The 26,440-nt window shown below is 53.8% G+C and overlaps 1 protein-coding gene across 2 annotated transcripts in view; it reads right to left on the bottom strand.

The window, feature by feature from the left end:
* Positions 1-2,521: 2,521 nt before the first annotated feature.
* LOC123378628 (lanosterol synthase-like) overlaps positions 2,522-26,440 on the bottom strand; it is a 34,463-nt gene continuing 10,544 nt past the window's right edge. Inside the window, exons 7-21 of one of the 2 annotated variants that reach the window (XM_045032672.1) lie at positions 25,973-26,081; positions 25,042-25,160; positions 24,399-24,496; positions 23,900-23,927; positions 22,158-22,214; positions 20,878-20,949; positions 18,658-18,708; positions 17,456-17,605; positions 7,885-7,981; positions 7,490-7,595; positions 6,807-6,872; positions 6,226-6,306; positions 5,519-5,689; positions 4,811-4,889; positions 2,522-3,037 (exon numbers count right to left, since the gene is read on the bottom strand). In XM_045032672.1, the coding sequence (XP_044888607.1) occupies positions 2,825-3,037; positions 4,811-4,889; positions 5,519-5,689; positions 6,226-6,306; positions 6,807-6,872; positions 7,490-7,595; positions 7,885-7,981; positions 17,456-17,605; positions 18,658-18,708; positions 20,878-20,949; positions 22,158-22,214; positions 23,900-23,927; positions 24,399-24,496; positions 25,042-25,160; positions 25,973-26,081 (1,497 nt within the window). In that variant the 3' untranslated portion in view covers positions 2,522-2,824. Of the gene's footprint in view, positions 3,038-4,519; positions 4,890-5,518; positions 5,690-6,225; positions 6,307-6,806; positions 6,873-7,489; positions 7,596-7,884; positions 7,982-17,455; positions 17,606-18,657; positions 18,709-20,877; positions 20,950-22,157; positions 22,215-23,899; positions 23,928-24,398; positions 24,497-25,041; positions 25,161-25,972; positions 26,082-26,440 lie in introns of those variants that run through there. The other variant, XM_045032671.1, reaches the window with a different exon arrangement.

Below are 26,440 nucleotides of genomic sequence, written 5' to 3'. Positions count from 1 at the left end.
CTCCAGGCCAGTCTCCCATCCCCCAATGCAACTCATCCTCCCAGGCCAACCCTCCCCACTCAGCAGTCACAGACCACAGTAAGAACAGTCCCAGTTCCTCACACCACCCCTTCCCTGCACCCTGAGTTGGCTGAAAGCCTGAAAATTGAAGATGAGATCAGGTTGAGTCTTGCTAACACATGTCCCCAGATGAAAAAAAAGTGCAAGGAGAAGCAGGCACATCTGTGCCATTAGGAAGACCCCTGGTCTAGACGTTATTTTATATTTTTATTTACAATATTTGCCCTAATTAGTAGAGAGCTGGGCTGGGTCTTTACTTACACACCATAAACATTCAGATTTTACACTTAAAAAAAAATCAAAACCACAATATAGTGTGCTAAGTTGGCCAACTATTTTGTTTTAAAATAAAAAAAACACATTGTCTTATTATTCAACAGTTGTGTTACCATTGTTGTGTTGCTTACTGTTCAGTTGTATACCGACTTGTGTTTTCCTTTTGCTCTCCACATTTTTTCAAGTGTAGCTTTACTAAAACTGTTTGGTTTCAAAGACCTGGAGGCATTTCTCTGAGTGACTGCTGCTAGGGATTTCTATCATTACAACTGTTTAGCTCACCAGGAAAAGGAACCAAGTACATGGTTTCTAGGGTTATAGCGTAGATGGATGTAGTCATTAAAATTAATCAGTCTCCTCAAGAAGTGCACAGCTGCCCAGGTGGGCCTCAGGGAAGCAGGTTTGGGAACCCCTGGGTTAGCGCCCCAACTCGAGCTCAGCGAGCGTTGGCGTGTCTCCTCCAGCTTGAAGTGCAGACACCTGCTCAAGGGCATAGGGTTAGGCCCCACCCCACAAGTCATGGAGTCACCGGGCAATGCTCTGGAACTAGTCCATACGAAGCCAGTCAGGACTCTGGGGGAGCCTCCTCTTTGTGAGCAGAATGGCTTTACACAGCTTTCACCTTCCCGGGCCTGACCTTGGAGCACTGAACAGCCCTTCTCACACTCTGAGCTTCCCACAGCGAGTCCACCCAGTCCTGGGGAAGCCAGAGGGCCCTGCACCCCAACTCCACAGTCAGACGTGCCTCTCAGCCAGCCAGTAACACAGAAGGTTTATTAGACAACAGGAGCATGGTCTAAAACAGAGCTTGTAGGTACAGAGACCAGGACCCCTCAGTCAGGTCGTTTTTGGGGAGGTAGGGAGGCCAGAGCCTCTCTGGCCCTCCCTCCATTTCCCCAGCCAGCTCCAAACTGAAACTCTCCAGCCCCTCCTCTCTGGCCTTTGTCTCTTTCCCGCACCAGGAGTTCACCTGATCTCTTTGTTCTCCAACACCTTCAGTTGGCACCTTTGCAGGGGGGGGGCCCCAGGCCATCAGTTGCCAGGAGACAGGGTGTCGGCCATTCTCTGTGCAGACAGCATCACAGTGGCCCTCTTGGGCTCTGCAACAATCACACCCTGATCCCCCCACCTAGATACTTAAGAAAGGCATAGGGGAAACTGAGGCACACACACAGTATTCAGAGAAAACATTAAGAACATTCCCACTTCGTCACACCCCAGCAGCCTGTCCTGCATGGCAGCGTTCACCTGCAGACACACAGCCTTGTAGCCCTGAGGATTAATCTGTTGGTCTGTATAAAATGTCTTTTTGATAAAAGTGTGTAGGCTGCATAGATTAATAGAATTATTTACAATAAGTTGTAATGCAAGATACCTAGAAGCTTCTAGGCCAGACATCCTGGCCTATTTCCTCTGTGATGCTGAAAGCAACCTTTAAGACCCTTACTCAGAAAAGTAATAATAGGAGACAAACCTACGCAAATTGTCTAGGGACTTTTTGAATGTCTGCTAACCTTTCACCTAGTTAGGGTGAAAAGTGGGGTTTTTCTGCCCACAAATTTCACACATACACCCGCAGATGCGTACATACTGTCATTAGTACGCACATAAAAGGTCAACCTATGAAAACAGGTACCCTCACCTTTCCATGGGGGAAAGACAAATTTGGGCATAGGAGGAAGGATTTCTCCCTATAAAAAGGGTGGCAATCCTCCATTAGACGGGCGATACACCTCTCTGTTTCCTTATCGTCTCAACCTGCTTCGAAGCCTCTTTCTCCTATGAAAGCTGTCAATACTAAGTCGTAGTATTATTTCTTTTCAAAGTTGTAAGTATGAACTCTGGTACTACTGTTGCAGAGTGCATTAAGAACTGTGATATTTTGTAACTTTGTAATCTCAAACTGCTTTTAACATTTTACATTTACTTCTTGTTTCATTGATTTTAAATAAAAGGTCTTGTTTGACTAATTCTGTCTCAGCGTAGTTTTCTGTCACATACCCCAATCTCCTTGTATAAATTCTGTGAAGCCTGATTCAAGACGAACTTTATCTTCTGATCACACATATTGGCGAGCCATACCCATATTATTAATATCTATTAAATTATTATTAACATTACTAATTAATTAGAAAATTAATTATTAAATAAAAACTAAATTAAGTGGATAAATTCCACTGTCCCTACTAACCCTCCCCAAATCAGGCTACAGCCTTTTACACAATGGATCCAGGAAGAGGGGTCCATTCAAGCCAAGCCCCAGACATACAGCACGTTTGACTGTAAGCCAGCCAGTGCTCACACACTCGCTGCCCCCTCCAAGCCCACACGTAGGCCTGGAGCTAGAATCAATGTGCAGAGTCCTCATGGACCACGACACAGCGCCAGGGCCTGCTGGCCTCCCGTAAAGAGCCTTGTAACCAAGCAAATCCAGCTCGGGTGTCACTGAGGCTGCAGGCCTGCCATGGGGCGTGGGCAGGGCCCAGGCTCAGGCAGAGGGGGACCCTGACAGAACCCCATCCCGCTTCCCTCCAGCCAGGATCTCCTCTTCGCTGCGCAAGGACCTGGGCTGCAGCTTGCCAGCAAGGGCGCTGCCGGGGTGCAGGCGTGCAAAGCGCCCCAGGGCCCAGATGGGGAAGACGTTGCGGTAGGAGGTGTAGCTGATTGCACAGGACTTGTTGAACAGCCCAGAGATGTTCTCCTGCGAGGGGAGAGAGACAGAAAGAGGCAGGATTGGCAGGGTGCTCGTGAGCAAGGGGTGCTCCTGCGGGAGGTCCCACAAGCCCTTTGCACTCTCAGGTCTGTTGTGGGTACTGTGCCACGCACATGTTATGACTGATACACCCGTGTTTCCCACATGCCCCGGCACATGGATACACTCCCTGCTCACTCCCCCTGAGGCATGACACCGCACACATGTGGGGCCAGGCTCCCCATCCCGCTCCCATGGCCCCGAGGGGCCAGACACTGGCCAGCAGTGCCCAGGTGGGGATTGCCCTGCTGGGCACAGAGCCAGCGTTAAGAGGCTCTTGCAGCCGCCAGCACGTGGCATGGTCGTGGCACGGATGGAACACGCTGCTGGATGGGATTGTGACCAGCCCCGTGTAGTAAAACAGTCCTTGGGCTGCTCTCACGTGTGCTGGTGCCGCGGCCAGCAGGCAGCCGGCCCCAGAATCAGGCAGTCAGACCTCCCCACCTCCCAGGGCTTCCCTGCAGCCACCTGCCCATCCAATCCCACCCCCTTAACATGCAATGCCTGCATCTCCCCGTACACCCCCAGCCGCTGAACAACAGCAGTCAGCAGATGAGCCCTGTCCTGTTCCTGGTTCCAGCTGGATCCAGGGCTCCCTGGGAAGGGTCAGGTGGGGTCACACAAAGCCACGCGGCCCGAGCCAAGGGGGGAATACCCCCGAGATATATAGAAGAAGCCTCCTCCTGCCCACAGTCTTTGCACCCAGGGTGCCCCATGGGACGGTGAGCTGCTGGGACACAAAATGGATCCGTGTCCAGGGATTTGACAGGCTACTTCCATGTGCACAAAGCAGCAAACCCCTAATGGCCCCAGAGGGCGAGTGCTGGCAGGGGAAGGCAGGGCACACAGGGGGTTGGCTTGGGGTGCTCTTTGGTTTGCCAGCGTGAACGGCAGGGAGATGACAGGCAGCTGGCAAAGCAAAGCCCAGGGGCAGTGTGGTGGGGAGAGGAGGGAGGTCAGCCAGAGACCCTGCCTCATCTGGGACGCTCCCACTGCCGAGGGCACCTGCTCCCAGAGCATTTCACTGCTCTGCAGCCTGGGGCTGCTATGGGCCCTGCATGGTGCCTGGATCCCCAAGTAACCATGACAGCAAAAGCCCCCTCACCTCATGGCCTCGGCCCGAAGCCTGCACTGATCAGAAGCAGGCCCCTCCCAGAGTGTATCCTGGCCCTCCCCGCCAATCTCTCTGTGAGATCTACGGCTCATTACTGCAGCTAGGCATGGACCCACAGGCCCTGAACAGCAACGGCTGGTTCAACATGCTGCACAGGTCAGCCCAGTACACGCTCCCTGCTCCGGCTCCCCTCTCACAGCGTCCAGGACAAGGGCTCCAGCTCCTGTTCAAACCTTCTCCACCAGGGAGATCGTCCCTTCTCCTGCCACCACGACATCTCATGGCAACTGCATTCCACCAGCTCATCCAGACAGGGAGGCTTTTCAATACAGGAGGCAGAGCTGTCCCTGGAGCTGGACCCAGACTGTGGAACTCACTGCCACATGACAGAAGAGACCATGGGCCAGAACGAAATGCAAAGCTGAGCTCTTCCACGGAGCCACCCTCAGCCAGCGATTCCCCCTCATGGACAACCCCCCAGCAAAACCCGTTGAACCATCGGCCTGCTTCTCCCGCAGCTGGGAGGGACGAGAGGGCGAGTGGCTGGCTGAAATGCCTGCAGTGACAGGGGCTGGACACGTTAGAGAGAGCAGCGAGGAGCTGCATACCTGAGGCCAGTCACCATTGGGCAGCTGCTTGTCAATCAAAACCTTGATCCCCTTTTCCAGCACCCCAACGTCCGGGTATCTGCAACGAGAAGGGGCAGAGGTCAGTGGTGTGACTCCGAATAACATGCTAGCCCCCCACCCCCGCCAGTGCAGCCGCAGCCGGAGCTCTCCTCTCTCCCTCCCCGGCACCGCAGCAGGGACAGGAAAGCTCTTCCCCTCCCCCCACTAGCATCCAGCACTCGCACTATGGCCACCCCCCACCTCTGTGTCGTTCCCAGGCCGGCAGGGCGGCACCGAAGGCCCCAGACAGCCAAGCAGGTGAGGAGGCACCAGGCGTTAAAGCCAGGCCTGCGACAGCAGCCACCTGGTGCAGCGCTGAGCACAGCAGTGCCAAGGCTGGGGGGCAGCTCTGGGCCGTGCTGCTGCCTTACAGAGCCCGGACGCTCACTGTGGGGAGCCGGTAGCGTGACGACGGGCACCAAGCGCCAGCCCATGGAGTGGAGCGGTCACTGGCTAACCCCTCTCGGCAAAGGTGCCTCCCAATCGCTGGGGCGTGAGCTCTGGGGTAGCCCAGGCGAGGACACCGCAGAGCACAGCAGGGGGAAGGCATGGTGTGAACGAAGGCTTCCACACCAGCGCCCCGATGCCGAGGTCCTTGGCAGCGCTGTGACGATGATCTGCGGTGAGAAGCGGCGTCGGTGCTCCTACCTGACAGCCATGAGCCCCAGCAGGGCCCAGCAGGTGTTGTGGATCTGGGAGGTGGAGCTCTGCACGTAACCGTGCTGCTCACAGGACTCCAAGTCCTCTCCCCAGCCACCATCCTCCATCTGCTTGGAGACCAGGAACCGGCAGGCCTGGGCCACCTCCCTGCATGCGGCTCTGAAGGGACGAGGCAGAGCAGTGGGAGTCACTGGGGGCAAAGGGACTAAGCCAGGGCAGCCTCACGGGGCTTTGGGGGAAGGGGCTGGTGGAGCAGGTAGGGGCAGCAGACAGTGTGAAGCTGGGGCAGGGAGGCTCTAGCAGGACCCGGGGGCTCCGAGATGAGACCTGGCCCCGGGGGTGGGAGCAGCAGCCTAGGGCCAGGCCAGCTTCCTCTGGTGAGTGCACAACCTGGCTCTGCACACCAGAGCCCCCAGCTGCGTGCAGCCAGCCAGCTGGAGCCAGGGGACCACGGCTGGGGACACGGCCCCAAGGGGCTGTGACTCTCAGTGAGCGGGGGACCGGAGGGTACAGCACAGGACAAAGGAGCCCGACCTAATGCCCAGTGCGGAAGGCTGCTCTGGGTTTGAACAAGCTCCTCCCCCAGCAGAGTGATGCGGCACCTCCCGTGCTCCAGGGATGGCGCCAGCCACTCCAGGCCATGCCGTGCAGGCCGTGGGCAGCCAGGGAGCCGCACGCCGGATTCCCACACTCACCCGTTCTGGTAGGTGTGCTCCAGACAGGCGAAGGCCTCCAGTCCGAACCAGGTGCCGTAGGTAAAGCACACGCCCCAGCTCCTGGCGAGAGGAGAGAGCCAGCGTCAGGCAGTGCAGAAGGCTCTGCGGGTCTAACACCACCCGCCCCCGCGCCACAGACGGGCATGGGAAGTCCCCGCCTCCAAGTACAGACCCTCCCCGCCGCAGACCAGGGCTACGCTGAGCCTTTACTGGAGCTGTCGCACACACACGGGCCAGGAGTCGCATCCCATCTCCCGTCGCTGCGTGTCTGGCTCGTCTCTAGTCCGCAAGCTAAGGGGGTTAGTCACTCACTGTCAGCGCCCGGCACCACAGGCTCTGGTCTGCAGGGGGCCCTAGACATGACTGTAACAGGCCGGACTGCTGTGGGCTCCCTGAGCCAGCCCCCCACACCCCCTCCCCGGACACTGGCACACCTGGAGGTAAAGGGGAGAGAGGGTTGCCCAACAGTACAGGTACCAGCACCTCTCTCCTCACCCCAGCCGCCTCCTGCCCCGAGCAGCGTGGAGTTTGCTGCACCAGCGGTGCACGCGGCCACTCACCCTTCCCATGAGCCGTCAGCTCTCTGCACCCTGCGGCAGTACTCCAGGCCCTTGCGCAGCGTCTCTCTAGACAGGAGGAGAGGGGGTTCCTTAGTGTGCAGCGTCCATCCTCCTGCCAGCCCGACCCAGGGGCTCCTTGGGAGCTCAAATCCCCTTGGAGAAGTGGGGGCCCAGCCCCTATTAAAAGAGTCACTCGAGGGCCGTAAGCTGCAAGATGGACTGAGCTTCCACAGCCCCTGGCAGCTGCCTGACCATGGCCCTGGGGCTCAGATGGAGACAGGACGTTTGCCGGTGGCCTCCCGGCTGGACTGCGGGTGAAACACAGCCTGGTCTGTGCCCCCAGTGCCCTGCTTGAGGCCGGATGGCCCTTTGGCCTCACACAGGAAGTGGATATACTCAGTTGGGCTCTTCTGAAAGGGTAGCTAGGAAAGGAGGGTGCCCCTCACTGCACCAGGGCAGCGCTGCCCCAGGGGCGTGCACCCAACCAGCGGCACCCGCTGGCACAGGAGCTGCCGTGTTCGGTTACCGGATTCATTCCTGGAGCTGTGTGGGCGGCAGGGTCTGCCCTGCAGGTCAGAGCATACAGGCGGGGCCCACACCAGGTTCATCCCAGCAGGCCCCACTTACTGACCTCCCCAGGGTGCAAGCTCTGGACTGACGGTTCGGCGCTCCCCCTCCCTTACCTGACCTCCCGGGCACGGTGCTCGGGGAAGGCCTCGTGGAAGTGCTTCAGTGCCTGCACGATGGCCGACGTGCACTCCACGTAGCAGTAGTCTATCATGATGTCACCTGCCCGACAGGAGAAGCAGCAGTGAGCATCCCCGTCACACAGGGACTCATGGCCAGCAGGCAGCTCGAGGACAATGCCAGGTGCTGGCAGGGGCCCTACGTTCCTGGTGCACTCCCATCCCAGGAGCTGTGCAGAGCTGCTGTCTCTGGGGAGGGGCACTGGGCCGTGTGACTGCACCGAAACCCCCCCGGGCCTGCCATGGGCACCATGCCCAGCAGACCTGGCCCTGCCTCCCCTCGCGGTGCGAGTGACAATAGCTGGAGAGAGGCCCAGCGCGCCTGCCCTTACCAAACACCTCCGAGGGGTTCAGGAGCTCCAACAGCGGGCTCCCCCGCTTGGTTTCGTACGTCGCAAAGCCTCCATCAGGATTCCTCATGCTCAGCAACTGCCCGGACACGGAAGGGAAGAGATTGACAATCCAAATCAGCCTCGTTCACCCCCTGTTACAAATCCCCACCACCACCACCACAACCCCCTACCCACTTCACAATCCCTCGTCAGAACCCTAGATCCCAAGGCCGGAAGGGCTGGTCTGACCTGCAGAGCACAGGCCAGAGACCTGCCCCAAAGTAACTCTTTTCCAACAACAGCAGATCTTCTAAAAAACAGCCAATCTTGATTTAAAAATGGCCAGTGATGGCGAATCCACCACGACCCTTGAGGAGTTGTTCCAAATGTTAAATACCCTCTCTCTTTCCAGTCTCAATTTGTCTGGCTTCAGCTTCCAGCCATTGGATCGTGTTAGCCCTTTCTGTGCTAGACCGAACAGTCTATTATTAAATATTTGTTCCCCATGTAGGTACTTATAGACTGGAATCAAGTCACCCCTTAACCTTCACGTTGTTAAGCTAAACGGATTGACCTTCTTGAGTCTATCGCTATAGGGCAGGTCTTCTAATCCTTTAATCCTTCTCATGGCTCTTCTCTGACCCCTCCCCAGTTTGTCAACATCCTTCCTCATGTGTGGGCACCAGAACTGGGCACGGGATTCAGCAGCCGTCACACCAGTGCCAAATGCAGAGGTAAAATAACCTCTCTGCTCCTACTTGAGATTCACCTGCTTATGGATCCCAGGATCCATTAGCCCTTTTGGCACTGGGAACCCCTGTTCAACTGATTCTTCAGCAGGACCCCTGTGGGGTTACATCATCCCTATGCTGCCTTGGTGGAAACTTACAGCAGCAGCACATCAAGAACAGAGGAGTTAGATGAAGTTGTTATGAGAAAGTTGAGAGCTAGCCAGAGGGAGGCAGATGCCAAGTGGCCTAGCTGGGATTGGTTTCAAGGTGATAAACAAGTCCATAAATCAGATGAGTTGCATGGGAAATGGGAAATCAGTAAGCAAAGGGCCATGCGTGTGAAAAGCGTGTGTATCGGACAAAGAACCAATCAGCAGCAATGTAATGTTGGTGGGTCTGACGTTTGCTAATATGGAGAAGTCTATATAATATGATGCATTGTACATAATAAACGATTCTGCTTGCAATCATATTGGTTGTTGTGCTTTATCCGGCCCGCATGCAACGCAACAAATGGTGACCCCGACGTGATGCGATTCACACAGTTTGGATCGTTCGTCGGTGCTTGAAAAGAAACGCGGGGGTTACAGCCGCGGCAGGAGGTACTGCGGTAAAGGCAGCCCCTGGACGTCCGAGAGAGGCGTGTGTGAGCTCACAGGTGAGCAGCTGTAACAAAAGTATGAGTACCGCTGTATCAGCTGAAGAAAAGATAATACAGAAGCTTTTATTGCACATCATGAACCGACAAGGGGAAAAGATTTCCCCTGATGCACTGACTCACTTATTAAGGAAAGAGGGGGAGCTGGGGAGGCTCCTCCTAACCGCCCTTTGGGCACAGGACGAGGAGGTGCTCCGCTGGAAGCGAGCCCTGGACGGGAAGACGTTGGAGTGCACGGCACAGGCAGAGGCTCGTGCCGTGGCCCCGGAGGTCATTCGGACCTACAAGCAAGTAAGTTGTTTTGGCAGGAACCTGGAGAAGGCATCCTACGCTGGCTGGTTTGAGCCGGGGACAGTGCCGGGAAAACCGTTATGCTTCTCCGGTGTGAGCTGCAACAGCTGGGTGTTCTGACACAGGATGCACAGATTAAAAGAAGCCAAGCAGGGAAGGAAAAAGAACAGAATGAGTTAACCGAAGAAATCTTTCTGGCCCCGGTCAAGGACACGCCGCTCAGCTAAGACTTGGTGGACAGCCAAGGCAAAGGGGGGCTTGACTGGGCCCAAAAAGCTAATGAGAGCTGCAAAACGCTGCCAGGCACTAACGGAATGTGTTAGCTGTCTCTTCTCACAGGTATGGAAGAGCTGCTCAAAGATCCTAGCAGCCCTGCCACTCCTTGGAACCAGGAGACTGACTGCCTGGACCCATGATTCTCACTGCAAAAAGGCCCCTTCACATCAGAAGAATTCTCCTGCTGATGGTTAGCCTATTTCCCTTTTTAGCTTTATTGTGTTTCTGGACAGCTGGAAAAAAGGACAAGGTGACGTGCTGGTTAACCTCTCCCTTGTCCCTTGGCAGCCCCCATTGTGTTATTGGATTTTTTTTGAAAGAAGCAAAACCACTACAGGGTGATGTGCTGGTGACCTTTCCCCCGTAGAAGCTGAACCACGACGGTGGTGGAAAAGAAGAAAAAACACTCACATCACTGACATTGCCAAAGTCCAGAAATTTCTGACTAAAAGGACATTAAGAACTGACCCTGTGAAGAAACAAAGAATTGTACACTGGCAGGAAGAAATTTGGGACTCCTGCTGAGAAATGTGGTATTGATTGGATCTTGGGGTTTATTTTACAGGCCGCGCCCTGTGTTCTGGAAAAAAAAAATTTTTTTTTTAGCATGTATTGCCCTCCCTAATTGGATTGTAAATGATATTGCCCTTATTTAGTTTTTTATTGTTGGAGCTCCGCTAATCCAAGTACAGGCTGGAGTTGGTGAGTTACATGTCATTTCCGCCATTAGTTTTAGGATCCAAAGGCTACTGGCAGAGATGGTATGGGCTATTACTGAGGCTGAAAAGGCATTGCAGTGGGAGCTAGTACGTTTGAAATCCTGAATGACCAGCGGATGGCCATTCGGAGTGATTTTGAGCACCAGGATGGCCCACTGCCCTTACAGATACATTAGGAGTACCATCTGATCTGGGGTTGTAGAGACATACCTGGACACTGTCTGGGTGGAAGTGTGAATATTTGCAGTGCTTCTCCCCAGCATGTGGACCGGTTAGGGTGGGTGTGGGCTTTCATATACCGAATCCTGCCGGGTCCATGGGGAGGATGAATGTGGAACTAATTACCCCCTTATTACTAACCCCAGTTTTTTAGAGCTTGATTGCTTTTTGTTTTTAAAGTTTGAGAAAACTCAGCCAAAATTTTGTTGAGTATTCTCAAAGTGGGGAGGAGTTGGTGTTACTAGGCATAAATCTAGGTAACTCGGGAGAATGGCTTTGGGCCTGTGTGACCCAAAGTACCTTTATGTAAAGTGCTTTTGTTAGCCTTACCTGATTTTTGTAATTTTTTGTGTTATGTGCTGATTATTGGCAGTTGCAAGGCTGTTTGATACTAGATGTAGCCAATATTAAATAAGATAGGCGGAAAGCAGATGCTGTGATTAAAGTTGCATGCATGAGTATGTAGCCCCCACAGTGGGAAAGTACAGATAATTGTTCACAGAAGAATATCAGAAGGTTTGGGGCTAGTTAAATAGCCCATTCTCCTAGCTAAATTGGTAGTAAAATAAGTTGGTACCCATGGAAGCAATGGTTTAGCAAGAGGAAAAAAGGATCGGGCCCAGGCGGGCAGGCAACAGACAGAGAACTTGGAGAGGAAAAAAGGATCGGGCCCAGGCGGGCAGGCACTAGACAGAGAGATTGGAAATCAGGTTGAAAACTTTTGAGGATGTAGTGGAGAGTAAAAAGTAATTAAGCATAAGCATGGAGATTTTAAATATTCAGGAGAATATTTGGAATGGTGTTTTAAATTGGTAAGTGGTTGTTGGAGAACAAGGGAGTGATTTAAGGCACAGTGAAATTTAATTTTGTAGTTGCTGGAGAAAATAGCAGTTGAATTTTGTAAAGATGCTAAAGAGAAAAGTTTTTGGTGTCTTTGAAATGTTTGTAAATAAATTTAGGCGAAAAAATTAGTTTGTAATTGTTTGGCTATGAATAATTTTGTTAAATTAATTAAAAAATGTATACAGTGCTATGTAATTTAAATTGTATTAGGCTCTAAGGGCACTGTAAGTGGTGATATTTTTTTTTTTAGTGCTTAAAAGCAGAAGTTAAAAGTAAAGAGCAAGCCAAAAAGCATTTGTATTAATGTTCCCCTGTTTTGTCTAAAATTAATAAGGGTATTTGTATATTTTAAGTAATGATTGATTGCCCAGTAGGGGTAGATCTGTTTTTGTTTTTTAGATAATTAAAGAAAACTAATGCCAGCTGCATAGCATTTAACATACCATGATTTACTAACAAAGTTAAAATTAAGTTTTGTGTTTTATGTTTTGTTTTGTGATGTTTGTTTTGTAGCCAGAATTGTTGTGTTTAATATTTTTATGAGATGGTTTGATTTGAAATTAAGCTAAAGAGTTAGATTGAAATGCAGATACTGGTTTTGTTTAATTTAGAATACAAAGTGTTTGGATACATCAGAAGAAAAATGTAATATGCTAAAGTTTAATGCATTTTCTTAAGTAAGAGAAAAATTTTATTGGCCAACTCTTTTATTTTAGAATGGTTATTAAAATTTGCATACCAATAGTCTTGGAAGCAAGAACATGGTTGTAAGAATTTTGAAGGTATGTGTTGTATAAATTTATTTGATTATTTGCATTTTATGTATGCGTTACTTTAGCAATTGCAGGATAATATGTATAAGCTTACGCGTGATTATAATCCTTTGTAAAACTAGCTTAATGGCTTTGGCTGGCCCACTTGGGTTATTTTTCTTCTCCATATGGGAATAATTGCGTTGGGAGTTGTTTTTTGTTTTTTTATTTGCTTACCCTGTTTTGTACGCCTTTTGCAATGAAGTTTGGAGAGGTTTATTGGATGTTTTTCTTTTTTTTGAGAAAAGAGGGGGAGATGTGGGGTTACATCATCCCTATGCTGCCTTGGTGGAAACTTACAGCAGCAGCACATCAAGAACAGAGGAGTTAGATAAAGTTGTTATGAGAAAGTTGAGAGCTAACCAGAGGGAGGCAGACGCCAGGTGGCCTAGCTGGGATTGGTTTCAAGGTGATAAACAAGTCCATAAATCAGATGAGTTGCATGGGAAATGGGAAATCAGTAAGCAAAGGGCCATGCGTGTGAAAAGCGTGTGTATCGGACAAAGAACCAATCAGCAGCAATGTAATGTTGGTGGGTCTGACGTTTGCTAATATGGAGAAGTCTATATAATATGATGCATTGTACATAATAAACGATTCTGCTTGCAATCATATTGGTTGTTGTGCTTTATCCGGCCCGCATGCAACGCAACAGACCCCCAAATCTTTTTCAGAGTCCCTGCTTCCCAGGATAGCGTCCCCCATCCTGTAAGTGTGGCCTGTCATCTTTGGTCCTAGATGTATACATTTACCCATATTAATATGCATATTGTTTGCTTGCACCCAGCTTACCAAGTGATCCATATTGCTCTGAATCAGTGATCTGTCCTCGTCATTATTCACCACTCTCCTAATCTATGTGTCATCTGCAAATTTTATCAGTGATGATTTCATGTCCTCTGCCAGGTCACTAATAAAAATTAGGGCTGTCAGGTGATTAAAACACTTAATCACGATTAATCATGCGATTAAAAAAGTTTATCGTGTTTAATTATGTGATTAATCGCGCTGTTAAACAATAGAATACCATTTATTTAAATAGTTTTGATGTCTTCTACATTTTCAAATATATTGATTTAAATTACACAGAATACAAAGCGTATAGTGCTCACTTTATATTTATTTTTATTACAAATACTTGCACTGTAAAAAACAAAATAAATAGTATTTTTCAATTCATCTAATAGTGCAATCTCTTTCTCATGAATGTTGAACTTACAAATGTAGAATTATGTACAAAAAAAACTGCTTTCAAAAATAAAAATGTAAAACTTTAGAGCCTACAAGTCCATTCAGTCCTATTCCTTGTTCAGCCAACCGCTCAGACACACAAGTTTGGTTACAGTTTGCAGGAGATAATGCTGCCTGCTTCTTGTTTACCATGTCACCTGAAAGTGAGAACAAGTGTTTGCATGGCACTGTTGTAGCCGGTGTTGCAAGATATTTACATGCCAGATGCACTAAAGATTCATATGTCCCTTCATGCTTCAACAACCATTCGAGAGGACATGCTTCCATGCTGATGATGGGTTCTGTTCAATAACAATCCAAAGCAGAGCGGACCGACGCATGTTCATTTTCATAAGCTGAGTCAGACGCCACCAGCAGGAGGTTGATTTCTTTTTTGGTGGTTTAGGTTCCATAGTTTACACATAAGAGTGTTGCTCTTTTAAGACTTCTGAAAGCATGCGCCACACCTCATCCCTCTAAGATTTTGGAAGGCACTTCGGATTCTTAATCTTTGGTCAAGTGCTGAAGCTATCTTTAGAAATCTCACCCTGGTACCTTCTTTGCGTTTTGTGAAATCTGCAGTGAAAGTGTTCTTAAAATGAACATGTGCTGGGTCGCCATCCAAGACTGCCATAACATGAAATATAGGGCAGAATGTGGGTAAAACACAGAGCAGGAGACATAGAATTCTCCCCCAAAGTGTTCAGTCACAAATGTAATTAACACTTTTTTTTTTAATGAGCATCATCAGCATGGAAGAATGTCCTCTGGAATGGTGCTCGAAGCATGAAGCGTATCTGGCGCGTAATTACCTTGCAATGCCGGCTACAAAAGTGCCATGTGAATGCCTGTTCTCACGTTCAGGTGACATTGTAAAATAAGAAGCAGGCAGTATTATCACCCATAAATGTAAACAAACTTGTTTCTCTTGGCTGAACAAGAAGTAGGACTGAGTGGACTAGTAGGCTCTAAAGTTTTACATTGTTTTGGTTTTGAGAGCAGTTATGTAACAATAAAAATCTAAATTTGTAAGTTGCACTTTCATGATAAAGAGACTGCACTACAGTACTTGTATGAGATTAAAACTGCAATTACTTTTTTAAAATCACGATTAATTTTTTTTAGTTAATCGCGTGGATTAATCACAGTTAACTGACAGCCCTATTAAAAGTATTAAACAGCAAGGGCCAGGAAACTGATCCCTGCGACACACCTCTAGAAACTCACCACTTGGTGCCAATCCCCTGTTGACATTACATTTGGAAAGCCATCAGTTAGCCAGCTTTTAATCCATTGAATGTTTGCCAGGTTAATTTTGTATCACTCTAGTTTTTTCACCAAATTTTGTGTGGTACCATGTTAAACATCTTACAAAAGTCTAAGTCTTACATCAACACTATTACCTTTATCAACCAAACTGGACAAAAAATTATTATTTTCCATAAATAATTTTTTGATTATTCTAATTTTATTCTCAATGGTGACTGGCATTAATTATATTATCCTCCTTTATTTTTTTATTAATGGAGTTCCTTGGCCGCTCCATTATCTTGCCAGGGATTGATGTTAGACTGTCTGGCCTAGAACATTTTATTTACCCTTTTCAAATACTGGCACAACATTAGTTTTCTTTCAGTTGTCTGGAACGTCCTCAATGTTCCAAGGCTTTTTGAAAAAAATCAACATTTACAGTCCAGTGAGCTTCTCAGCCAGCTCTTTTAAAACTCTTGGATTCAAGTTATCTGGACCTGCTGATTTTTAAATGTCTAACTTTAGTTGCTGCTGTTTAACACCCTCCAGAGGTACTAGTGGAATGTAAAGATCAGCAGCATATGATACAACTACACCAGCCGGCTTTCCCCCCAAATACAGATAAAAAATATTTATTGAACACTTCTGCTTTGTTTTGCAGTATTACTGATCATTCTATCATTTTCATCTAGTAATGGACCAACACCATTGTCAGGATTCTTTTGTTCTTAATATCTTAAAAAACTTTGTATTATCCTTAACTCTGCAGGCCATAGAGTTCTTCTTCTGCCCCTTTGTTTCGTGCATCCATCATCTACAATTCTTAGCTTCCGACTTCAACTTCCCTTTTCTGCCATTTGTTAGATATTGTTTTCTTATTTTTATAGGTGCCTTCACCTCCCCTCTAATCCAGGTCTTTCATTATCCACTCCCGCCTTCTTCCTTGATTGTGGGATTGTATCTTTTGGGGCATCCACTTGTTCTTAAACAATTACCAGTTATCATCTACATTTTCTCTGATTAAATTCTTCCTCCCAGCTGATTTGGGTTGCAGACTGGTCCTTTTAAAGTACCAAGTATATATGCCTCTGGTCTGGATTTTATTCTGTTTGCACATTACTCATGTGATCGAGTTATGATTACTTGTACCTAAGCTTCCACTAATTTTTAGCTGTGTGATCAGTTCCTCTTTATCTGTCAAGACGAGGTCCAATACAGAATTCTCTTGTCTCGGTGGCAGCACTTTTTAAGTTAGGAACCTGTCATCGATGAGATTTCGAAATCCCAAGGAGGTTTTGGTATTGGCTGCATGAGCCCTCCAGCGTGTGTCACTCTGACCGAACTCCCCCATCCTCACACAGCTTTTTTCCCTACACACTGCAGATTGGTGCGTAAGGGGCCGGACATCCTGGCCCCTCCTGTGATTTGGGGTCTGTAACAAACACCAACTTGTGCTCGGTCTATTAGAACATTGATCTATTAGCATCTGAGGTCATTGTCTTCCGAGTTATCAGTGACTCAGAACAGGTGAGTATCAGAGGGGTAGCCGTGTTAGTCTGGATCCATAAAAGCAGCAAAGAGTCCTGTGGCAACTTATAGACTAACAGACATATTGGAGCACGAGCTTTCGTGGGTGAATACCCACTTCGTTGGATGCATGAGGTGATGCCATTTTTGATGCAGATGCCACTTCCCCTCCCTGTTTGACCACTGGGTTTTTGCTAAATAAGTCAGGGCCATTGACTTTACCATTCCAATCGTGGGACTTGTCCCAGCAGGTTTCAGTAATGCCACAGCTAGATCACATTTATGGGCAATTCCAATTCCTCTTGTTTGTTACCCAGGCCCTGAGCATTGCTGCATAGGCAATTCAAGAATTTTTCTCTCTCATGTCCTTTGGCTCCCTGATTTTATTCTCAACATCTCAATTTTGTGCTAAATGATGACTCATTTCTTCCCTCTTTTTCCCCCCTTCCCTATTGCTAGGAGCTGGCCAGAGCCAGAGGCACTTTTATCCTCCCCCCGGAACAGCTGCCTGGTCTCCAAGGCCCTGGAACCAGCTCGGGACAGTCGCTTCCGCTCCCCAAGACCTGGGCGAACAAGCTCCCTGCACGGGGTGTCTGTGCTGTGAGCAGACTGCCCACCGGGGAAAGGCTCTGCGGTCCCTCCACGCGCCGTCCCAGGGACTGAGAACAGCTCTGAGCTCTCTCCCGCACACAGGGCAATCTGGTCACATCCGGTCAGGCTGCACGCGCTGCTCCCCTCTCGGGACTCATGAGCGACACCCGATGGCAGCGAGAGGCGCTGTGCTAACAGCCCTGCCTGGGCTCCTCCTGGGGTTCATGCCAGCCCGGCCCAGCTCACATCCAGACGTGATCCCAGGCTCACGCCCAGCAGGCCGTAAGCCCAGTCACTGGACGCCGGAGGCCCACAGAAGCAGAACATCCCCCACCCAGAAGCCATCTTGTTTTAAGCTGTTCCGACATACATGGCGCTGACTCTGGGGTTCTCCCCCCGAACCGGGTCTCCGCCACCTCTTACCACATTCACAGCATCAAAGAGGCGCCCCGTGGGGACGTGCTCTGCTATGAAGGGACACTTCTCCTGCAGCAGCATCACCGATTTCAGCCCCTCCGCAGTGCAGTCAGCCACGATCCAGCCGCAGTCACGGGTGCTCAAGGGGAATCCACCCTGGGGAGTCAGGCACCAGCACTCAGCCCCAAGAGTGAGGGAAACACCCCCGCCAAGCTCTGCCCTGCCCAAGAGACGGGGGAGCCCCCTCACCCAACCCCGCATTACAGCGCCGCCTGTGCACACGAAATGGTGAGAGAAGGCTGGCAACCATCCCCCACTTCGAGTCCGGCAGGCGGCTGGGGAGGCAGGGGAGTCCCTCCTTAACAGCAAGGTGGCACCAGGAGCTACTGCCATAGCTTTCAAACCTAAGTCTGGGCCCCAAGTAAAGTGCCAGTGGAGTGTGAAATCCAGCCCATGCCGTGGGCAGGTGTCCTCACAGACACATTCACTGAGCAGCTGGGCGCAACGGGAGGCCCTGGGGCAGGTGGGACCCAGAGCTGGCACAGCGGGGGCTGCAGCCCAGGTTGGCAGTGCCATGGTGGAGCCGGGGGGCAGGAGCTCACGCTGTGTCTGGCTGCGCTTTGCCTGTTACACGGGACCCTCATAATTACCCAGGTGAAGCTGCCTCCCGCACCAGAAAATACTGTACTGGAGAAAACAACACTGTCCAGCCCCACCACAAACAGGCCTTAGTGCGATTGTGCCACATCTCCTTGCATGGCAACTGGTCTGATGGCCAGCCCCGGACGCACGGCCATTGGCCTCAGCTTACAGAGCCCCTCCTCCGCCGATGTGATGTGTATTGGCCAAGCCCCACCTCCATATGCAGACACCAAGCCACCTGCTGCTCTGCTTCACATGCCCTGCACACCGCCAGGTAAACGCCAGCTCGTGCCCTTCTTCCAAGCGGGCTGAGCCTGTCTAACTGTCAGCCCTCGGCACCTGGGATCTCAGTCACGGACGCAGACTCCTCCAGACACCAGAGAGTCGCTCTGCTGCCAGAGCCTCCCTCTGACGCTATCACGGGATAGCTCCACTTTGAGTCTAAAAGGTTCGTTCCCTGCCCCGCGAGCAGCCCAGAGCTAGGGGCAGACAGACACGTGAGGAACAAACATGGAACAACAGGGGAGAATCATCCCAGGGAAATCCAGGCGCGTGGCCAGCTGTACCTTGCTCATGTGGCGATAGTATTTCTGGTAGTCAGGCGGGTTCTCCAGAATCTGCAGGAGATACGAGGGGCACCAGTGAGGAGGAACAGCAGGAGCAGCCTGGCTGCAGGCCCCAGAGGCCCCACTGCAAGAGCGGAGCACTGCAAAGGGCAGGGGTCCCACAGCTATGGTCAGGGACGGCTCTATGTATTTTGCTGTCCCAAGCATGGCCATCAGGCGGCTTTCGGTGGCATGCCTGCGGGAGGTCCGCTGGTCCCACGCCTTCGGCATACCCGCCGCCGAATTGCCGCCAAAGCTGTGGGACCGGCGGACCTCCCGTAGGCATGCCGCCGAAGGCAGCCTGACTGGTGCCCTCACAGCGACCGGCAGGCCGCCCCCTGTGGCTTGTCGTCCCAGGCACACGCTTGCTGCGCTGGTGCCTGGAGCCGCCCCTGGCTATGGCGATGGCCACGGGATCAAGGCCAGCTGTACCCGCAGAGCACTCCTGTGTCTGCTGCCACAGTCTGGTCGCCAGAGGCCAGGCTGAGACTGGTGCTTGTCTGTGCCACATCTCCCTGGATCAGGCTGGGGCCAAGGCTGGTCTTGGACTCTACCACTGGGCGGGGATGAGCAGAAGGGACTTCCACAGCTGACCTTTTGCAGTACGCCCCAGTGCTGCCCTGGCGTGGCTGTGTCAGTGCACAGGGCACCTGGAGCTCTCCCCCCAGCCTGGCAGCAGAGGGCCCTGTGCACCCACTTGTTTTCAGGGCTTCACCCCCCCAGAGCCCTGAGAGGGACCCGTGGCTGGGACCGTCTGCACCAAGCTTCCCATGAAACTACCCTGCCACGCTGGCCCCAGCACCAGCGACAGGGCAGCCTGAGAGCAGAGGGCTGCTGGGGTGTGACCCCCGGGCCAGGCAGCCCTGCTCAGAACAGGCCTGGACGATGAGGTGGTGAGAACACCAGTGGAGGTTCACGCGTGTGCTCCCATTGCCTCTAGCGCCTGTGGAGCAGCACCGGGAAACGGCACCAGTGCAGGGGCATCACGGGAATCTCAGGGTCAGCCAGGCCCATGTGCCAGCTGTGTCCCAGGGCAGGGAGAGGTGAGGCACATCCCACTTCACAAGGCCAAGTGCGCCGCGCCCTGCAGCACATGCAGCCCTGGCTCCAGAGCTGGGTGGGGAACAGCTCCCTGCGAGAACCCTCACCGGAGCTGCAGGGGGACAGCGGCAGGGCTCTGGAAACAGGGGAACGAGAGAGAAACCAGCTGGCTCAGCCCCTACAGAAAAGCCCCATGGAATGTAAGAAGGAGGAAACCTACAGATCCAGAGACATTCGACACGGGTCCATAGAAAGGACTCTGCAAACTAGTGCGTTTGACAGACAACGAAAGCCTCTGAGCTGAGCTAGCCCGTGGGACTCACAGCATTCACCTCCCTGCCACGCTGCTTTAAAATGCCCCTGGGCTCTCACCCCCAGCCCCGGATGGAGTTAGACACCTCAATACCTTTGAGATTCTGGGCCTCTCTCCCTACCGTGTCCTGGGACCAAACCCCTTTCCTCTGTATCCAGGGCCGCCCAGAGGGAGGGGGAAAGTGGGGCAATTTGCCCCAGGCCCCGGGCCCCACAGGGGCCCCCACGAGAGTTTTCAGGGCCCCTGGAGCAGGGTCCTTCACTTGCTCCAGGGGCTCCGGAAAATGCTCACGGGGCCCGGGCCCCCGGAGCTTCTCCCACTCCAGGTCTTCAGCAGCAGTTTGGCGCCGGGGGGGTCCTTCCCCTCTGGGACCCGCCGCCGAAGTGCCCCGAAGACCTGTGGCGGGGGGTCCTTCCACCCCGGGACCTGCCAAAGACTCCAGGCCCCCTGAATCCTCTGGGCGGCCCTGTCTGTATCTCCTACCACGGCCAGAGGGCAGAGGCGCTGGGTGCTGAAAGCCAGCTAAGGAAACTGTAAACCCTGTGTGTTCAAACACAATGTGAAAAAGCGCAATTCCTGCTCACACCACACGGGTACAGCACATCTCCAGAATAATCAAGAATTCCTTCTAACAGCACCAGCAAACGTTTCACAGTGAAACCTGGGGGTGCTGCAACACCCCCATCCCCCTAGCTCCTGTGCCTATGACTACAGCGCATGAAGGGGATGAGCCGCATGGCTGGATGCCGAGAAGCTACGCAGGACACTGCAGTCTTACCAAAGTCAATGCTGGCTTCCCACATCTGTGACTCCAACTCAGGGCTCACCTGGGTGATTTTGAGGAACTCATGGGCCTGCCTCAGACAGGAAGCGAATGCCAGGTCGTTCTGAGCACCAGCCTAGACAAGGAGGCAGACACACAAAATAAACAGACATCACTGCTCAGCTCTGTGATCAGTTTAGTTCTTCGGGAAAAACAAATTAGAAGAGAGCTCCTGGAATCTGTGCCAGACACGGTCACTCCCTGGTAAGACTCAAACACAGCACTTTGGCCAGCCAGGGACTCTGGGGCACCAGAGATCTGCACTGGGGTGGCTCATCTCCCACTGGCTGGTATCGGGGAGGAACAGGAACTCACAGGCTCTGAGCGACTGGCGCAGCAGCATTGCAGTGCCCAATGCTGGAGCTGTGCCAAGCAACACACCTCCATCGCTCGCTCAGACCTCACTCTCAGTATTCCAGCATTGCTGCTGGCTCCGAGCAGTGCTGGGCTCTGGGCGGGTTTTACCACGGCAGGGGCGATATGGCCCATCTTCGTACCAGTACCCCAAAGAGAACACAGCGCATGTGGGGAAGAGGTAACAGGAACTCCCCTTGGTCCCTGCCCATGTGCATTTCAGCGCCTACCCACCAGTGCCGTGGGGCCACGTGCCTGCACCTGACGGGGGTTAGGACAGTATTTTCGAGGGCCATCCCCGGCAGCATGCCACATGCCTATGGAACAGCTATAGCGGCTCTTCCCTACGCTCCTGCCAGCTCCACACCTGCAGCTGCCCAAGTGCAGGTTCCCAAGCGGTGTGACAGTGCTGCTCATCTCCGGGTGTTACTACAGGGGACACGTGCAGAGCCCCGTGACATTCTAGCCTTGCTCCAATGACACCTCACACCCAGCGTTCAAAGGCCAGTCCGCCTGCAAACCTGCACACAGCTGCCTTTGTACACAAGTGCATCCACCCGATGCTACAGGGCACTATCTGTTCTGCGCCCTTAGCGTGTGTTCGGAGCTCGCTGGGATCGCAAGCCTGCAGGTCTCTCTCTAAACGCTGCGCTCTGGCTGCACCACCAGTTACCGGCTCAGCAGAGAGAGCTCAAGGTGACATTCTCTGGGCTGTGCTATGCAGGGGGTCAGACTCGACGATTGTCACAGTTCTGTCCAGTCTTGACACCCGAGGCTGTCGAAGCCTCTCTCTAGTGTTGCTGTTGAGCGTACACTGCAGGAGCCGGGCCCCCAAGAGCCACAGCACTGAGGAAAGTGCAGGATGGTGCCTGTCTGAGACCCACGGCCCTGGGGGGCAGCCCAGCAGGCTGGCACGACAGCAAACATTACCTCCAGGAAGGCTTGGACGGCAAACGCTGTGTCCCAGACCTGGGATCCACTGGTGCTCTGGAACAGAAGAGTGTGCAATGAGAAGCAGCTTTTCAAACCGCCCCAGGCTTCCCGCCCACCCTACGGGCCACACTGCCTGCAGGTGCCATCACGCTGGACCAATGGGCCCCGCAGACAGAGAAAGCTATAGGGCACACTGGCTGGGTGCAGTCACGCAGTCACTGCACCAATGGGCCCCACGCACAGGGAGGGCTGCAGCCTAAGGGAACCCACTGGGGCAGAAACGGGCAGCAGGAGCAGGGTTATGGGGTTTTTTTGGTTCGGGGGATGGGGTTAGAATTTCCCTCCAAAGCTATTTTAGGGTCTGATCCTGCAAGCCCTGCGAGGACCCAGTGCAGGATGGCTCCAGGAACCTTACCCAACCCAGCGTTGGTGCATACAGCACCCTAGGCTGCAAGCTGCATCCCAACACAGCGACTGGAAACAAGAGAGAGCCCACAGCAGCATGCAGAGCACGAGCCGTAGGGACAGGACGGGACGGGACGGGACGGGACGGGGGGCATCTCTGAGCTGAGATGTGAAGCGAGGCAGAGCCAGGAAGACTGGCCTAGAGGGCAGGAGCTGCAGGGGACCCGGCTCTCGCACAGCAGAGGAGGCCGGAGGAAAGGGGAGAGAAGCTGCAGCAAGCCCACAGAGGGGTTCAGAACGAGGGCAGTTTGGCCATGGATCCTGAACCCAGAGAGGAGCGCGAAGAGGGGACTGGGATGGGCCGACGGGGCTCCAGGCACATGAGGGGCTTGGGCAGCAGCATGCGGGCCCTGCTGGGCTGGGCCGTGGGGCAGCTGCGGTACTCAAGCCCCAAGGAGCTGAAGGCTGGGAGAAGGTCTCGGTGGAGCACTGCACTACGAGACTGCCTGCATGGCAGGTCTGTGAGTGCTCTGCTGGCCAGAACCAGGCCGCGACACCAGGAACAGTCAGTTTTTGCACAAACTGACAGCAGTGCGAATGGCTGGCTGGGCAGCAAGGGGAGCCGTGGGGCGGGGGAATAGGGAGGTGGCAGAGCTGTGTCTGGGGGATGCACCACTGTACCGGGAGAGGCACGTTTGTCTGGGAGACACTGAGCTGCAGGAAGTGGGACAGAGAAGCAGCCTGTGTGGCCAGGGCATGGGGGAGCAGCACGCAGCCCCTTTCCTTGCTGGACACTCAGCAGGGGCCAAGCAGCTGTTAGTGCTCTGTTCTAGCCCCCAGCGCAGGTAGGAGAGGGGCTGCCCGCTAACGTGGGGGCCAGAACCGCACAGCTGAGACAGGACAGGACGGGACTCCCCCCTAGGCTCCATCCCAGGGGCAATGCCTGTGTGGCAGGGGCTGGGCACGGGATGGCGGGTGCAGAGCACCCCCCAGAGGTGCAGAGGAAGCAGCTGCCTGAGAGCAGGACACACACTGCTCCCAATACCAACCCCTTCTACCCTCGGCCAGGAGGAGGAGCAGGGACGGGAGAAGCTGCTGCTGTGAGCCGCACAGCTGGGCCAGGGCTGGTCCTATGACCATCAACAGCCCGGCAGGAAAGGGAGACATTGCAGGGGTGGCAGTTCCCCCAAGGCAGAGCAGCCTGGCGAGACCCCCTTTGCAGTACGCGCTCAGTCCCCGGGGGAGGGGTCCCTGCCCAGCCCTGGGAGCCGTCTCACAGCAGCGAGAGCGGGCCCAGGGTCCCTGCGTTCGCTGCCAGGGCCACAGCGCCTTACCTGCATCTTCATGCCGTCCAGTCCCAGCCTGGTGGAGAGAGAGCACATCAGTGCAGCAGCCTGGGGAGCGTGGTCCTGTCCCCAACTCCCGCAGCCACCAGGCGTCTAGCACTGCTGCCAGGGCACGGAGCACTGAGCTTCACGGGCAGCCCTGCAGCAGCTTCCCCAGGGGCCCTGGCCTGCCCCTTCCCAGCCCTCTGGCCCCCAGCTGACTGGGAGAACTGGAGCGAGTGCGACTCGCTAATAAGGAGCCAGCGTCTGGAGCTGGCTGCTGATCAATGCAAGACCCCCCCGTTCGCATGCCGCCTGCACAGAGCTCCGTGCTCCTGAGGCCTAGGCAGTGTGGTAGCCCTAGGGGCAGAGCGGGGTCCCCCATGGCAGGTCTGGGCAGCAGGTTCCCTGCTAGGGCCTGGGGATTCCCGCACAGGGCAGAGTGGCTCTCTCTAGCTGAGCCCTGCGCTGTCTCTGGGGCTGGGGAGGTGCATGGGCCTGGCCTTACCAGAGGTAATCAGGGATCCTGGAGACATGCTCCTGGAAGGCTGGAGAGCTCTCCCCCTCCACGGACCAGCGAACCAGCATGTTAATGGTCTTGGAAATCTGCCGAGAGAGAAGGCGTCACTCCCCTGCAGAGCGCAGTGGTGTTCGGCACCTGCACAGCATGACCTGACCTCGTGACCAGCCACAGGAGCAAACCCCAGGCTGGGACTGTCTGCAGGCGAGCGAGCACGTCTCCATGGGGCTCTGGTCACAGAACGGACCCCTTGGCATCCCCATGTCTGTTCCCCATCCCAGCGCAGGAGATCACTCTCCAGCCAGGGCCTTCCACCAGCTGTTCCCAGCACAGACTCTGCAGAGGGGAACAGCTGGCACGCCCTGCCTCCACGGCCACTGCACAACGACCAGGCGGCTGCTCACGCTCTCCTCTCCCGCCAGCCTGCTCACGCCCCTTGTCACCCACCGTGAACTCTCCTGTGTGCAGCGCCCAGCACAACAGGCCCTGAGCCTGCCTGGATTGCTGGTTGCTATGGTTACATGCCAGCAGCCGGGAAGAGACAGGGAGTCCCAGGCCGGTCTCTCCCGCACCTGGGCAGGAATTGGAGCCAGCGCCGTTGAGTCTGTGGGAGCGGTAACGAGCAGCCTACCGGGCCAATGCTGATGGCCTTAGTGAATCTGTCGTCAGCCTTGATGTGGTCATACAGCTCCGCGATGGCTCGCTGCCTCAGCCGGGCGCTGTGGTGGGCTTCGTACATGTTCAGGATGGCTGAGACGGGAACAAGAGAGACACAATAAGCTGCCTGGTCCCAACTCCGGGGCGAGCAGGGCCCGGCCCCGAGCCCCAGAGAGCTCCCCCATCCCTTCCCCAGCTGGCCAGGGCTCTGCAGGGAGCCCCAGGGACACAGCCCCAGACCGCTCCACACCTGGACTGAACCCTGGTTGTTTCACTGCTGCTCAGCCCGAGACAGGACCAGAGGGAAGGTGGGAAGCTGCTGAGTGGGGACAGAACCCAAGGTATTAAGATTCACTCAGTGCCCCAGCACACAGCCCACGCTGGACTCAGAGCCTCCGCAGACACCTCAGAGACGGAGTGTTTGGAGTTGTTCTGTGAGCCCTGATTCGGCACCAATGGCACCAGACAGTCAGGATGGGCCTGAGTCTAGCCTCCTTCAGCAGCAATCAGCACAGAGCCCTGCGCCTTTCCTATGTGCTGGACCCAGGTGGCTGCTGCTGGCTCATGGCTGACGCAAGCGAGCCAATGCCGCACACAGATTGCCCTCGTGCCCACTGGGCAGGGCAGTAACGGTGGCTCTGTGCTGAGGCCAGGCAGGCACAGCTTTGTCAGGCACACGCATTCCCTCCCAGGTTAGTAAAGTCTTGCCAACTTCTGGTCCCTGGCCACTCTGAGATCCCACTGGCAGGGCAAGGCTGACAGGAAGCTTGGGGGCTGCACTGGGGTCAGATGTAAGGCTATGGGGCAGCTCCACCAGTGACCCACGGCCGTGGGGACAGAAAACAACCTGCACATCAGCTATCCCCTGCCCTGCCCTGGCCAGGCCCAGACACTTCCCTACTCACCATTGGCAAGTGTGAGCAGCCAGCTGTGTGGGGTGTTGAGATCGCAGGCAGCCACGTTATTCCTCTGGGCCGGCCAGTCAATGCTGGAGTAGTCCTGGACGTACAGCTCCTGGCAGGGAGCAGGCGGGAGATTAGCCATCCGCTCACTAGCACGCCATGGGAGCAGACCCATGAGACAGCTGCAAGTGTCAGCCTGGCGGGGTTGGCAGCCTGGGGGAGTACAGCATGGAGCACGCAGGGGAGCACCGGGGAAGGAGGGCAGCCCTGCCTGGCCCGCTCTGCGGCTCCACACCAACCACCGGGACAGGTCCCATGTGGGAGCTGATCCTAGCGCCGTTTGCTAAGGAGAGTTAACAAGAGGAGAAAGCACCTTCAGATAGTGCCAGAGCACCTGAGGGGGGTGTCGGGGGCCCACACGGCCTGGGGGGGTGTCACGGAGTGTGGGGGAGTCCGGGCCCTGCAACCCCC

Source organism: Mauremys mutica, chromosome 10, assembly GCF_020497125.1.
Source record: "Mauremys mutica isolate MM-2020 ecotype Southern chromosome 10, ASM2049712v1, whole genome shotgun sequence".
NCBI lineage: Eukaryota > Metazoa > Chordata > Testudines > Geoemydidae > Mauremys > Mauremys mutica.
The sequence above is the reverse complement of the archived record's forward strand: the minus strand, read 5'-3'. Positions and strand labels throughout refer to the sequence as shown.